The sequence below is a fragment of the Canis lupus genome, chromosome 21 (genome assembly GCF_048164855.1).
Source record: "Canis lupus baileyi chromosome 21, mCanLup2.hap1, whole genome shotgun sequence".
Lineage (NCBI taxonomy): Eukaryota > Metazoa > Chordata > Mammalia > Carnivora > Canidae > Canis > Canis lupus.
In genome coordinates this window covers 3,516,240-3,530,688 of record NC_132858.1, presented here as the reverse complement: position 1 = coordinate 3,530,688, position 14,449 = coordinate 3,516,240, and the positions used below count along the sequence as shown (strand labels likewise).

The following is a 14,449-nucleotide window of genomic DNA, read 5'->3' as shown; positions in this document are numbered from 1 at the left end:
TGTCTGGCTGAAGGGCCGCGCTCTGCTCGGCTCGGCTCGGCTCGGCTCGGCTCCGCCGGGCCTCGGGGCTTCCCCTCCCCGCAGAGGGCCGGTCCCGCCGGCGCCTCCTCCCGGCCGGGCGGCGGGGCATCTCCTCCCGGCCCCGCCCCCGCGGCCTCCGAGCCACCCTCGCCGGCCCCCGCGGTCCTGCCCCGCCCCGCCCCGCCCCGCCCCGCGCCGCGCCGCGCCGCGCCGTCCCGCGCCGGCTCCGCGGCTCCGCGGCTCCGCGGCTCACGACCGCCCGCCCGCCCGCCCTCCCGCCCTCCCGCCCGGCGCCGGGCAATGGCGCTGCTGCGGGACGTGTCGCTGCAGGACCCGCGGGACCGCTTCGAGCTGCTGCAGCGCGTGGGGGCCGGGACCTATGGCGACGTCTACAAGGTGCGCCAGGCAGCCGCACGGGCGGGAGAGCGGCGGGGAGGGCACCGGCTGTGCGCCCCACGGCGGATCCAGCCCCAGCCCCGCCCCCTCCTCATCCCGCTTCACCTCCTCCGCCCCTGCAGGCCCGCGACACGGTCACTTCCGAACTGGCCGCGGTCAAGATAGTCAAGCTAGACCCAGGTGAGGGCCCGGGGCCAGGGCCGCTGCACTGGAGGGAGGGCAGAGCGCCCGGCGGGCGCTAAGAGTTGGCCCCCTGAGAGGCAGGCCCCAGGCCCCAGGTACTGCCACTTGGAAATATGTCTGGCCCAGATGTGCCCATTTTGCAGATGGGGGCACTGAGAGCAATCCTATGAGCCCTCCCCCATGATGCCCTGTGCTCCCCAGGGGACGACATCAGCTCCCTCCAGCAGGAAATCACCATACTGCGTGAGTGCCGTCACCCCAATGTGGTGGCCTACATTGGCAGCTACCTCAGGTGAGGCTGCTTTATCCCCTTGCCTACCCCCAGGCAGTCCCCATGTGGCCCTGCCATGTGCCCACCCCAGTTCTGTGCCCCCCTCCCCCAGGAATGACCGCTTGTGGATCTGCATGGAGTTCTGCGGAGGGGGGTCCCTGCAGGAGATTTACCACGGTGAGGGCCAGAACTCCAGGCACCAGAGGGCCACAGCCTTTTTCCCAACCAGCCCTTCCCCAGCATGGGGCAGGAGAGGAGAGCTGGGGTCCTGGACTTGGGCCCTTTACTCCTTACTGGCTGTGTGACCTTGAAGAAATGGTGTCTTCCTCTGGGCCCTATCCCGGACTGTGCAGGGAGGGGATGTGGCCAACACCTCTTTCACCTAGTAATGCCTGGGTGGCCTGGGAAGGTCAGCATATCCTCCAGACTTCTGTGCCAGCCTTCACCCCTTCCATTACAGCCACTGGGCCCCTGGAGGAACGGCAGATCGCCTATGTCTGCCGAGAGGCACTGAAGGTAGCTGGGCCCTTGAGGCTGTTCATACCTGAAGTCCCCAGGAGCCGTGGGCAGGGAGCCCAGTTAGCCTGGCCAGTGTGCATGCGTGTGTGTGTGTGTGTGTGTGTGTGTGTGTGTTGGGGGGTGGGTGGAGTGCCTCAGGCAGAGCTGGCCTGAGGGGCTGTGGGTCCTAGGGGGGAAGGGGCCCCAACCCTGTTGCCGGAAGCAGCACATTTCCCTCTTGGCTCAGTCACTTCCTGTTTGGGGAGAGGGGAGGAGGAAGCTGCTTGGGTGGGGGGCCCAGTGGTGAGAGGGGACTCAGGAAAGGGGGGATAGTCCTGGGTGGTTGCTTGCAGGAGCTCCTCTTTGTCTCCAGGGGCTGCACCACTTGCATTCTCAGGGGAAGATCCACAGAGACATCAAGGTAGGGGTCTGGCCAGGGGCATCACAGGAGGGAGGAGGAAGCTCTTGGGGGCACCAGACGGGATTCTCTTTCCTCCATTCCCACAGGGAGCCAATCTTCTCCTCACTCTCCAGGGAGATGTCAAGCTGGGTCAGTACCCCGGGAACACAATCAGGGTGAGGGTTCTGTGGGAGCTCATGGAGTCTTAGAGTCTATATTCAAGTGTGGGGTGTCCTTGGGCAAGTCACTTTACCACTTAACCCTTGGTTTCCCCACTGAGAAAGTGGATCCTTCCCTGCTAGAAGTTTGACATGGTTGGGTCTGTATGGAGTCTAACGTGGCACTGCGCACTTGGTCAGGGATAGAAGGTGGTTGACCCCTCTCGGAGGGGAACCTTGCCTTGCCTTACCTTGGACCTGTGGCAGTTGTGGCTGAACCTGGGCTGCCTACTCTCTCAACCCTACAGGTGCATTCCGAGCCTCAGCTCTGAGGTGATTGGGGAGTGGTAGCCAGAGGGCGGGTGGGAGTAGCTCTTTCTCCCCACAGCTGACTTTGGGGTGTCAGGCGAGCTGACGGCGTCCGTGGCTAAGAGGAGGTCTTTCATTGGGACTCCATACTGGTGAGGCTGTACAGGCCTTGGGCTGAGGGGGGGCAGCACAGGTGGGGCATCTGGCCATCCCCTCTGTGACCCTGCCTCTAGGATGGCCCCAGAGGTGGCTGCTGTGGAGCGCAAAGGAGGCTACAATGAATTGTGTGACGTCTGGGCCCTGGGCATCACAGCCATCGAGCTGGGCGAGCTGCAGCCCCCTCTGTTCCATCTGCACCCCATGAGGTCTGCCCAACACTTCTTTGCCCCTTGCCTGACCTCCAGGGCCCTGCTGACCTTCTCCCCTGACCTCGTGCTCTCCACAGGGCCCTGATGCTCATGTCGAAGAGTAGCTTCCAGCCGCCCAGGCTGAGAGACAAGACTCGTTGGTGAGGGCCCACATCCCCTGCTGGGGCCTCCTTCCCAGCAGTCTCCGCGGGGGCGGAGAACCTTCTGCCAATTCCCAGGGCGCGCCTGAGGAGCCCTGCTCGTTCAGTTTTTGCGAACCATCTGTGGGAGGGACCCAAGCCCTGCTCCTGGGCCAGGGGATTCAGGGTAGGCCGGGAGGAAGGGCTGATGGTTAATGATGGAGGTGCTGCCCTGTCACCACAATATTGCTTTCGCCAGCTGCCCTTGGCCTCAGTCTGGTTCCTGGGAGCAGACTCCCTCCTCTGGAATGGTGGTAGGGGGCAGCTGGCAGGATGCCCTACATGTATTCTAACCTGGGTCTGGGGGCGGGGGGGCTTTTATACCCACTAGGACCCAGAATTTCCACCATTTCCTCAAGCTAGCCTTGACCAAGAACCCCAAGAAGAGGCCCACAGCAGAGAAGCTTCTGCAGGTGGGAGACGGGAGCAGGGCAGGAGCCTAAATTCTTGAAGGTAGAGGCCTGGGGGCCAGGAGGCCAGGAGGCCAGGAAGCAACCTGTGCACCCCCTCAATTCTCTAGCACCCGTTCACAACCCAGCACCTCCCTCGGGCTCTTCTCACACAGCTGTTGGACAAAGCCAATGACCCCCACCTGGGAACCATCTCCCCAGAGGACTGTGACCTAGAGGTAAGTGAGGGGAGCTAAGGAATGGATCTTGACCTCGCCAGGTGGTAAGGAATGCAGAAGTGATACAGGTTAGATTCCTTTATTTTTTTTTTAAGATTTTTTTTAAGACTTTATTTATTTATTCATGAAAGACACAGACAGAGGCAGAGATAAAGGCAGAGAGAGAAGCAGGCTCCCTGTTGGGGAACCTGATGTGGGACTTGATCCCAGGAACCTGGATCACGCTGAGCCAAAGGCAGATGCTCAACCGCTGAGCCACCTAGGCACCCCTTTTTAAAAAGGATTTATTTATTTATTTATTTATTTATTTATTTATTTATTTACTTACTTACTTACTTACTTATTTAGAGGCAGAGAGAGAGCACAAGTGGGGAGGAGGGACAGAGAGAGAGGGAGTAGCAGGTACCCTGCTGAGCAGGGAGTCTGATGTGGGGCTGGATCCCAGGACCCTGAGACTGTGATCTGAGCCAAAGGCAGACACTTAACCTATTGAGCCACCCAGGTGCCCCCAGATCAGGTTCCTTAGTAACTTGAATATTTCCAGCACTGGGAGTTTTTCTCCAGACAAGCCCACCCATTAGAAATCTTCCCTGGGCCCATCTTGCCCTCAGTACCACCCGCTTGATAAACTCCTGGCCTTAGCTCAGGCTGCCCTCACCCTAGCTTAGCTATCTTTTGGTTTCTGTGTGATCTTTCGCTGGTTTTCTCATCTTCTAAAGGAGGGTGCCGTTTAATCTTATAATCTCGGAGGGTTGTGAAAACAAAACACATCCGTGTATATAAAGCACTTCTGTCATACCTGGCGGGCAGTGAGTGCTGGATGTGTGTCAACCGTTTGTGTTCCTTCCTAGACTTACGACATATTTCCAGACACCATTCACTCCCGGGGTCAGCACGGCCCAGCCGAAAGGACCCCCTCGGAGATCCAGTGTGAGTCCGCTTGGGAGTCTACATGTGTGTTTATATATTTGGTGTGTGTGTGGGTTGTGTGTGTGTGGATTTAGTGTGGGAACTGTGTGTAGATTTGGTTGGGAGTTGTGTGTGTGGATTTGGGGGCTGTGTGTGTCTGAATCTAGTGGAGGGCTATGTGTATGGGTCTGGTAGGGGAGCTGTGTATAGATCCGGTGGGGCTTGCTGTGGTGGGGATCTGGTGGGAGCCTGTGTGGGGATCTGGTGGGTGGCTGTGGTGGAGGCTGTGTGTGTCTGAATCTGGTGGGGGAGTTGTGTGTGGGGATCTGGTGGGAGGCCGTAGGTGTGTGCATGAATCTGGTGGAGCACTGTGTGGAGGCATTTGTGTGAGTATGAGGGTCAGTCAGGAGCCCACCTTGCTAACTCGCGTACCCTGGGCCCCTCAGTTCACCAGGTGAAATTTGGTGCCCCACGCAGGAAGGAAACAGACCCACTAAATGAGCCGGTGAGGGGGCCGGTGCTGTGGGAGGGTGGTGTGCGGGGGCAGCCGAGGGAGCTGTGTTGGAGGTCGAGTGCCTCAGATCTCTGAAGCTGCAGCAGCTGGGCCCTGAGGCCTGGGAAAGCCGTGTGGGTGGGCTTGCCCCCCCGCCCCAAAACATGGGGTGGGAGGCTCCTTCCTAGGCACAGTGACCACACCTTTCTAGAAAGTAGGCCTGTACAGGCACGAGCCCACCCCCACCCTAGCATGGTTCTCTGCCCATTCTGCGTCTGCACCCAGCTGTCGCACCCACCAGCTCTGGCTCTGGCTGCTACTCTGTCCCCCTCTCACCGATCTTCTGTCCTCCTCTTTCATAGTTTCCTTGCCTCTCCTTGTTTCTCGCTCACAATTTTCTTGGCTGTTACCACGTCATTTTCCATCTGTCTGTCTTCTCTCCCACAGTCTCTTTTTTAAAGATTTTATTTTAAAGGTAAATAATAAATAAAGATTTTATTTATTTATTCATGAGAGATACACAGAGAGAGGCAGAGACACAGGCAGAGAGAGAAGCAGGCTCCATGCAGCGAGCCCAACGCGGGACTCAATCCCGGGTCTCCAGGATCACACCCTGGGCTGAAGGCGGTACTAAACCGCTGAGCCACCAGGGTTGCTCTCCCAGTTTCTTGATCACCCTCTCATGTTGCTTCTCTTCCCTCTGCTTCTCTTTTGGTTGTTCTGACTTGGTTTCCCCTCAGTGGGAGGAGGAGTGGACACTGCTGGGAAAGGAGGAGCTGAGTGGGTGAGCAAGAGAGAGGGAGGCTCCAGGGGAGGGGTGAGGAGGAGGGAGGCTTCAGGGAAGGGGCAGAGGAGGGAGAGGGAGGCTTCAGGGGAGGGGTGGGGGCTTATCTCGTCCCCTCCTGCCCAGGAGCCTGCTACAGTCGGTTGAGGAGGCCCTAGAGGAAAGGTGAGAAGCTGGGCCTGAAACAGGGGTGGGGAGATAGCTGGACCTGGGGCCTGGTCAGATTTCACAGCTCATGTCCCTCTGGTTTGTCCCCCCCTAGGAGCCTGACCATCCGGCCAGCCTTGGAACTCCAGGTATGGAGTGGGGAAGCAGGGCCCCTGTAGAGGTGCAGCTGGGAGTGGGGCCAGGTCACGGAGCCTTGCTGACAGTGGGGCTCAGTCCCCTGACTTTCCTGCCAGGAGCTGGACTCCCCAGGCGACACCATAGGAACCATCAAGCGGACCCCATTCTTGGGGCCGGCCCCCCCTGAGCCTCCAGCGGAAGACCCTCTATCCAGCCCTCTGGGTGAGTCCAGGCTTAGGGGAGTGGGAGGCAGGCTCGGGGTGGGGCTAGAGCTGGAACTCATAGCGGGTCTGTGCCTGTAGGAACCTCACCTCCACCTCTCCCAGGCCCTGCCAACCCCCCTCTGCTCCCCACTGCCTGGGCTACCATGAAGCACAAAGAGGATCCAGAGGTGAGGGGAGACCACAGAGGGGCTGGGACGATGGGACACTGGGGGTGCTACCTTGGCCCTGACTTCTCCCTCCCTTGCAGAGATCATCGTGCCACGGGCTCCCCCCAACCCCCAAGGTGCACGTAAGTGTTTCTTCTGCAGCCCTGCCACCCTGCTGCCTCATCGCCTGCCACCCTGTGGTGCCTGCCTTCTTCATTGGCCTCTTGCCTTCTCCTCAGATGGGTGCCTGCTTCTCCAAGGTCTTCAATGGTTGCCCCCTGCGGATCCATGCTGCTGTCACCTGGATTCACCCTGTCACCCGGGGTAGGCCGGGGCAGGGAAGAAGCAGGAGCCTGGGAATCCACAGCTTGGGCTGGGGATGGGGTGGGATGGGAGGGTAAGACTGACCTCTAACCCTGTACCCACACCCCCAGACCAGTTCCTGGTGGTGGGGGCCGAGGAAGGCATCTACACCCTCAACCTGCATGAACTGCATGAGGATACACTGGAGAAGGTGAGGCCTGGCAGGCGTTGCGGGGCAGAGGGCCCGGGGGGCGTGGAGTGCTGACTCCCTGTCCATCTGTCATTCCATGGCCTCTAGCTGATTTCACCCCGCTGCACCTGGCTCTACTGTGTGAATAACGTACTGCTGTCACTCTCAGGTATGGGTCGGGGCAGGCGGGAGGCCAGGGCCACACCCTTCCGACCATCACTCTCTGAGCCCCTCTCCCTCCCTGGCAGGGAAATCCACGCACATCTGGGCCCATGACCTTCCAGGCCTGTTTGAGCAGCGAAGACTTCAGCAACAGGTTCCCCTCTCCATCCCCACCAACCGCCTCACGCAGCGCATCATTCCCAGGTCAGGGACCCAGGGGAGCCTGGCCAGGCCCCGGGCAGCGGGCAGCGGGTGGGAAGGGGGGAGGCAGAGGAGCAGGGCCAGGGTTGGAATATGGCCTCCGTGTGCCTGGGCTTGGATCTCGGATGTCCCTTGGCCTCTCTGAGTCCAGTCTCCTCATCTGTGAGTCATGTTGGCAGTACCCGCCCCAGGCCCATTGCAAACCGAAGGGACCGAGTGAGGCAGTTGTGGTTATTGGGGGACGGGGCACATATTTACTGAGCATTTGCTGTAGGCCTGGTCATAAGCTAGGCTTGTAGACAGCAGATCAAATGTGTCCTTGACGGTCAGTACCTGGCCCCAAAGTGAGCCAGAGGGAGAGCTGAGAGGGGTGCAGAGGCCTCTGGGAGGCTGGCTGTATAACTGCATGGAGCTGGAAAGTGCATGGTGGGCTTCCAGGCAGGTGAATTTGGGAACAGCATTCCAGGCAGGGGAAGAGCACCAGTGAATTCTTGTGGGTGATCTGAGGAGTTGGAAGGCTGTTTGGCCTGAGGGAGGAGGGTGGAGAAGCCTGAGGGAAAGATGCATGAGTGGCAGAGCCCTTCCTTTGATGCCAGGTCCAGGACCTGGGTTTTTGTTCAACTGGCAGCAGCACCGTGAGCATTTTAGGAGGATCACTCTATATGTCACTCGGGACTCTCCTTGTTGCAGGTGAAGCAAGTCATTGACTTAAGTACAAAAAAGAATTTAGGGTTCATGTAACTGCGAGTTCAGGGGTAGAGTTAGCTTCAGGCCAAGCTGGATCCAGGCTTAAATGGCTTCATCAGGACTCTCCCGCAGTTCTTGGCTCTGCTTTCCTCTATCACTTTCATTCTCAGGTAGGCTTTCCTGTCCAGTGATGGATGCCCATAGTTCCAGGCCAGCATTCCATTAGCTAACAGCCCTGCAGTACTAGAACTTCATGTCTGAGTAATTCCCACAGAGTCTGGGGGCCAGTTGTCATCGATATAGCTTAGGTCCCTGCCCACTTCTGAGCCTGTCCCTGTGGCCACAGCATGAAGAGCTTGGGCTGGGGGGCATGGGGGCCAGGCCTGGGTTACATGCCTTTTCTTAGAGCTGGGGGTCGAGAAAGCAGGGCTCGTCTCGTCTAGACAGATAAAGACTAGAGGCTGGCTGTGCTGAGAGTGGTAGCAATGACAGGGAGGCTGGTGAGAGGGCACCCAGGAAAGAGGTCGGCGGAGTGACCTGAGGCTGTGGGGGTCAGGCTCCGGGGTGGTGAAAGCTGGATGGCCTTGGGCCAGATTCAGGAAGCAGGGTTGACAGGGTCTGGGGCCCCGACTAGAGTGAGCAGGAGGGATGAAAGGACTAGGAGGCCTCAGGGATGTAGATTATGTCGTGTGTTTAATGAGATGTCCAGGAGGATGTCCGAGGTAGAGTCCCTTGTTCAGTCATCTAGAGAGTATCTACTCAGTACATGTCTGGGGGCTCTGTGAACTAAAAAGTCCTCGTGTTCCCCAGACATTCTTGTCACAACAACCAACCAATATAGAAAAGGTATTCCGTGGTGATGCACCTAGGGGAAAGTGGTACAGGAAGAATCAGGAAGGATCTTGCTGAGACCATGCCATTTGAGTTAAGAGTTAGAGCAGGCCTTGTTGATATCTGGGGGGAAAGCATCCCAGGGGGTGGGGGCAGGCAGCCAGTGCAAAGGCCCTGGGGCAGGAAAAGGCTTGGCCTATTTGAGGAACAGCAGGAAGACTGGTGCAGCCAAATGGATGGAGTACAGGGAAGATGATCTGGGGGGCCTTGTAGCCACAGTGAGGCCTTTGGCTTTGACTTGGAGCCGCCTGAGGGCCACTGCAGAAGAGTGACATGGACTGAGGTCTTCATGGGATCCCTCCAGCTGCTGTGTTGAGAATAGACTGAAGGGGATCCCTGGGTGGCGCAGCGGTTTGGTGCCTGCCTTTGGCCCAGGGCGCGATCATGGAGACCCGGGATCTAATCCCACGTCAGGCTCCCGGTGCATGGAGCCTGCTTCTCCCTCTGCCTGTGTCTCTGCCTCTCTCTCTCTCTCTCTCTCTGTGACTATCATAAATTTAAAAAAAAAAAAAAAAAGAGAGAGAGAGACGCTCTCCCTAACTCCCTCTCAACTTGAAGTCTATGATAGGCGACTCCTCATGAAGCCAATGCAGCTCTTTCTGCCCACGGGTCCTGTCCCGTGCTTTAATAAAAAAAAAAAAAAAAAAAAAAAGAAAAAAAAAGAAAAAAGAGAATAGACTGAAGGAGTGAGGGGAAAGCAGGAAAGCCTGTTAGGAGGCTCTTGTAATCATCAGGTGGGAGGTGACTGTGGCATGGGCCAGAGTAGCAGTGAAGGAGCTGAAAAGCAGCTGAATTCAGATTTTCTTTTGCAAGTTGAGTCAGCAGGATTTCCTGACAGTTGGTGGATAGAAGAGAAAGAGGAGTGAAGGATGACTCTGGGGTTTTTGGCCGGGGAAGCAGGAAGGATAGGGCTGTCATTAGGTGTGGGTGGAGCAGAATTCAGTGTTGTCACATTGAGTTTGAGATCTGTCTGCAGTGGGCTGGAGGAGGCTGAATTCGAGGAGAGGTCTGGGCTGTGGGCCTAGAGGTTGCCCTGTCCAGGTGGCTGGTAGGGATGGTGGAGAGGTCAGGCTATGTGGCTACCCCGGCGGTGGGGGGCTGGGGGTTCAGTCCCTTCCTGCAGTGGGCTCACTTCACCTACCACATCTGGAGCCCTGTGGCCCTGGGGCTTCTTCCTGAGCTCAATCCCCAAGCAAACCTCTGCTCTGTCCCAGGACCTGCAGGAAACAGGCCCGCCTGAGCCCCAGCGAGTCACTGGGAGCTTTGGGTGTGTGTTTGGAAAACCACAGAGTCACGATGTCCACTTCAGACATAAAAAGTAGAGAGCCAGAATTGTTTGGAATAAAAAAAAAAAAAAAAGCAGATACAAAAATATCTGCCTCTGTCCCATTCAAAGGCCAGTTGGGAAGGAGAATGGCCAAAGCAAAGGGAGAGAGAAGAAAAGAGAAGACGGGGTAAAGAAAAAGGGGCACAGGCTGCCTCGGTGGGGCCCACATCCCAGCAGAGGGCCCACACAGCCAAGGGTGCTGGGAGGAGGTGGCAGGCCTTCAGACGTGCAACCCTGTTCCCCAGAGGAAGAAACAGGCTCAGAGGGTCCCCTGAGGGCTTGGGGACAGCTAGTAACCAAAGCAAGGACTCCGCTTTTCCCCTGCCACCAAGGCAAGGCCAGCCATCCGCCAGCCCCCTGTGGTGTCGCTGTAGCCCAGGCAGTAGAGGGCAGGCCTTTCGTTCATTTGTGGTTTTTTTGCAAGTCTTTTTTTTTTTTTTTTTTAAAGATTATTTATTTATTTATTTATGATAGAGAGAAAGAGAGGCAGAGATACAGGAGGAGAGAGAAGCAGGCTCCATGCTGGGAGCCTGACACGGGACTCAATCCCGGGACTCCAGGATCGCGCCCTGGGCCAAAGGCAGGCGCCAAACCGCTGAGCCACCCAGGGATCCCCTTCTTGCGAGTCTTAATCTTCTTGGGCCTACCCGGCAGGGCTGGCCCTCAGCTCCTGCACCTTCTATGCTCTTGTTTCCTCATTTGCGTCTGCTTTTATACCTTGCCTCTGCCTTTATAAAGAGGATTTTCACTGACCAGAAGTAGGTGGGGAGGTAATAATTCAGAATGGGAAAAGCCAGTCCTTCATGAGTGCATGCAGCGTGCCAGGCTGTGTGCAAGGCCTTCTCACTACGAGTTCGGTGCCATCGTTACCCCCATTCTACAGATGAGGAAGTTGAGTCAGGAGGTGATTAAGTGAGTTGCTCAAAGTTGCACAGTTAAAGGTGTTTCTGCGACCAAAGCCCTGGACTGTAGGCGGCAGAGGTGGGTGCTGGTGTTGTGAGACCTGCATCGGATCTCGTGCCATGCACAGCTAAGCTACTCGGCCTCTCGGAGCCTCAGTTTCTCCCCTATGAGGCAGGGAAGGTGATAATGCTTATCTCAGGGCTCTGTGGGGCCTTGACCGTGGCTGGCACCCATGACACATACCCCGGTCGTCACCTCCACAGGCGCTTTGCCTTGTCCACCAAGATTCCAGACACCAAAGGCTGCCTGCAGTGTCGTGTGGGTAAGAGCAGGGCTGGGGCGGGAGTGGCAGGGGAGGGCTTGGGTCACAGGGTCACAGGGTCACAAGCATGACCCGCCTGCCTCTGTTGCAGTGCGGAACCCCTACACTGGCAGCACCTTCCTACTGGCTGCCCTGCCTGCCAGCCTGCTCCTGCTACAGTGGTACGAGCCTCTCCAGAAGTTCCTGCTGCTGAAGGTGCGGGGCAGGCGGGGAGGGGGTACGGCTGAGGCCTGGGTGGTGGCAATGGGCCTGCAGGGGAGAGATGGAGACCTGAGCACCCCTGCTGCCCCCAGAACTTCTCCAGCCCCTTGCCCAGCCCAGCAGGGATGCTGGAGCCACTGGTGCTGGATGGGAAGGAGTTACCGCAGGTGTGTGTCGGGGCTGAGGGCCCCGAGGGGCCTGGCTGCCGAGTTCTCTTCCACATCCTGCCCCTGGAGGCCGGTTTGACGCCTGATGTCCTCATACCACCTGGTGAGCTAGAGGGGTGTGTGTGTGTGTGTGTGTGTGTGTTTGTGTGTGTGTGTGAGAGAGAGAGAGAGAGAGAGAGAGAGAGTAGCTCTGGTGGCTAGGGATTGTGTTCCCCACAGCTTGGAGCTCCCAGCCTCCCCTCTGCCAGGCTTCTGTAAAAGGTTTCATTAGACCACAGGGCTCAGCAGCTAAGAAAAACCTAACTGACGCTGTAGGGGGCCGCAGGGACAGAACCAAATGGGCAAGGTGGAAGCGAGAAACCTTCATTCTGAGCAAGCAAGCAGGACACTGGGTTGGGACAGCTCAGGGGAGCACAGTGAGTGGCCAGGGGCCTCAGTGCAGGCTTTCATTCTTAATACGACAGCCCTGCAAGGTCGGCATTGTCACGCCTGTGTTACAAACGAGGGAACTAAGGCTCAGAGATTTGTGGTTATGCCGTGATGGAGTCACACAGGGTACTTCTCCAGGCTCCAGAGACCCTGCCCTCCCACGGTTCCCTGGGTCTCACCTTGCCACCCTGAGCCTCAGGCCCCAGCTGGGTGGGGTGGGGGTGGGGGTGGGGGTGACTTCAGTCCGACTGCTGTGGGGTTGAAATGTGCCTGTGGGGACAGCTGACTGTAGCCATATCCCGTGTCTTTGTGGGGCCAGAGTGGGGCTGGTGACTCAGCCAAGCCATGTCTCCCTTGTCTGCCTGCAGAGGGGCTCCCGGGCACAGCCCACCAGGTGATCCAGGTGGACAGGGACACAGTCCTGGTCTGCTTTGACCGTGAGTGCCCCTGAGGTCATGGCTGGGGGCGGTAGAAGGGGTAAGGGGAAGGTGAGGGAAGCCATGTGAATGTGGGTCTGCCTCCCCAGAAGGGAAGGACCCCATTCCCACCCACCAGCCCTCTCCCTGTACAGGCTGCGTGAGGATCGTCAACCTGCTGGGCGAGCCCACGGCCATCCTAGCACCCCTGCTGACTTTTGACTTCCCCATCGAGACTGTGGGTGAGTGAGCCAGATGGTGTTGGGGTGGGAACATCCCCAGGCTAGAGCATGTGATATTGCCTAGGGGCCTGGGGCTGCACTGGGACAAGGAGGCAGGTGCCACAGCTGTGGCTGTGGTCTATGAGGACCTTGGTGGCCCAGACCTGGGCCCAGGGGGTGACAGGGGAGCCGGCATCCTCAGGGCAGGTGTAGGGCTCATGGCAGCCTGATTGCTCCTAGTGTGTCTGCAAGACAGCGTGCTGGCCTTCTGGAGCCATGGAATGCAAGGCCGTAGCCTGGACACCAACGAGGTAAGTGGAACTCAGGAACCTGGCTGCCCCTGACCTGGTTGTCTCCACCTCATAGGGGAGGGCCCGTTGGGGTGACCTCAGTACCCCTTTTCTTCCCAGGTGACCCAGGAGATCACAGATGAGACAAGGATCTTCCGAGTGCTTGGGGCCCACAGGTAGGATGGGGTGGCCCCGCCTCCCTTTCAAATGCCCCTGAGGCTATACAGATGTGCCCACAGGCCTTCCCTGCCTTACTCACCTCTGGTTCTCTCTCCTCTCCAGAGATATCATCCTTGAGAGCATTCCCACTGACAACCCTGGGGCTCACAGCAACCTGTACATTCTAACGGGCCACCAGAGCAGTTACTGAGAGGGCCAGGTCTGGCCAGTGGCATCCCCTCACCCTGCCCCCAGGCCTTAGCTGCCTTCTCTTTTAGGCAAAAGGGCCCCTCCCAGGTCAGAGGAGCCCAGGCTCTGCTGGTCTGAAGGGCAGAAATAATCCTGAGAAGAGTTTTGGGGCTGCAGAGGAGAGGAGAGCCGACCCCAGACCTCCCAGGCCCCGCAAAACTGGACCAGAGGAAGCTGCTGTCACCTCCCCCTCCCCTGTGGGCAGCCCAAGCCCTGTGGCAAGCGCCCCGGGCAGGGTGGGAGCAGGCCCAGGCAATCCATTCCATTTTGTTCCACATGTCCTTTCCATTCTTCCAGCCAAGAGCCTGCCCCTGTACCCTGCCCTGGGGAACATGGTATTTAAGAGAGAAACTATATTGGTATTAAAGCTGGTTTGATTTTACTCCACTGATCCCTCTTTGTTGGGGATAGGGGGTTGTGGAGCTGAGCCCACTGTCTCGTCTCCCTCCTCCTTCCCTCCCTCCCTCCTGCACATCTTAATGTGGCACCAGGTGCTCTGCATGTCCTGTGGAAGGGTGGGTGGACCATCAGTGTTCTGGTGGCTCTAATGGGGGAGCCAGCTGGAGGTGAGGGGGAGGCTTGTCAGGGGCACTGTCTACCGGGCATCCAGGGCCCAGGAAGGGCCAGCCACTGGCTGCTCTACCTTGTGCCAGCGAGGCTTCGGTCTCTGGACACAGCCTGCCCAACCTGTATCCCCTGCCCAAGCCTGGGGCTGCCTCCCTGCCTCCCAGCTGCTGTCTAGGTATCCATGTGCTCCATCAGGCCAAGACCACGGAGTATGGGCCCCATCATCAGGCTAGACTCTGGGAAGATTAGCCTGTGTCCATTTAGCAGGTATTCCAGATAGGCTCCTCAGTGCCAGACCCTGGGCTCACAAAGGGGTCAGTACCAAGATGTGGACCAGCCCCCAGTGAAGGGAGCCATCTTTGCTGGAGCCTGCATCTCAGAGGGGCTGCCTGTCTGCCCATGGCTGACCTGTGCTTTGCATGGTCATTCTTGCACTTTTCCCTTGGTGGTCTCCGTATCCTCAGGCCAGGGTGCCCCCTTCCATCCCCTGCATGGCTCCAGGCACTGACCAG

The 14,449-nt window shown here is 58.2% G+C and overlaps 1 protein-coding gene across 3 annotated transcripts; it reads left to right on the top strand.

The window, feature by feature from the left end:
* The first annotated feature begins 299 nt into the window (after nt 1-299).
* On the top strand, nt 300-13,752 carry MAP4K2 (mitogen-activated protein kinase kinase kinase kinase 2). 3 transcript variants are annotated; one of them, XM_072789757.1, is made up of 32 exons: nt 300-417; nt 540-597; nt 802-892; nt 984-1,048; nt 1,332-1,387; nt 1,743-1,790; nt 1,877-1,919; nt 2,316-2,388; nt 2,470-2,601; nt 2,682-2,744; nt 3,115-3,196; nt 3,304-3,411; nt 4,263-4,341; nt 4,767-4,825; nt 5,554-5,597; nt 5,724-5,762; nt 5,860-5,893; nt 5,999-6,104; nt 6,209-6,273; nt 6,354-6,395; nt 6,492-6,576; nt 6,687-6,766; nt 6,854-6,914; nt 6,994-7,111; nt 11,180-11,238; nt 11,330-11,433; nt 11,532-11,709; nt 12,404-12,472; nt 12,607-12,693; nt 12,913-12,983; nt 13,083-13,138; nt 13,245-13,752. In XM_072789757.1, exons 1-32 carry the CDS (start codon nt 322-324, stop codon nt 13,330-13,332), a joined length of 2,439 nt encoding a protein of 812 aa, XP_072645858.1. In that variant the 5' UTR covers nt 300-321; the 3' UTR covers nt 13,333-13,752. The 3 variants fall into 3 exon arrangements, with proteins under 3 accessions (XP_072645858.1, XP_072645856.1, XP_072645859.1); XM_072789755.1 differs by having other exon boundaries at nt 6,185-6,273; XM_072789758.1 differs by lacking the exon at nt 5,724-5,762 and having other exon boundaries at nt 6,185-6,273.
* Nucleotides 13,753-14,449: the final 697 nt, after the last annotated feature.

Coding starts and splice junctions, on each gene's coding strand:
- MAP4K2 (XM_072789755.1), top strand. CDS start 322: ATGGCGCTGCTGCGGGACGTGTCGCTGCAGGACCCGCGGGACCGCTTC. Junction 4,826..5,553: donor CAGACCCACTAAATGAGCCG/GTGAGGGGGCCG, acceptor GTTTCCCCTCAG/TGGGAGGAGGAGTGGACACT. Junction 6,274..6,353: donor AGCACAAAGAGGATCCAGAG/GTGAGGGGAGAC, acceptor CCTCCCTTGCAG/AGATCATCGTGCCACGGGCT.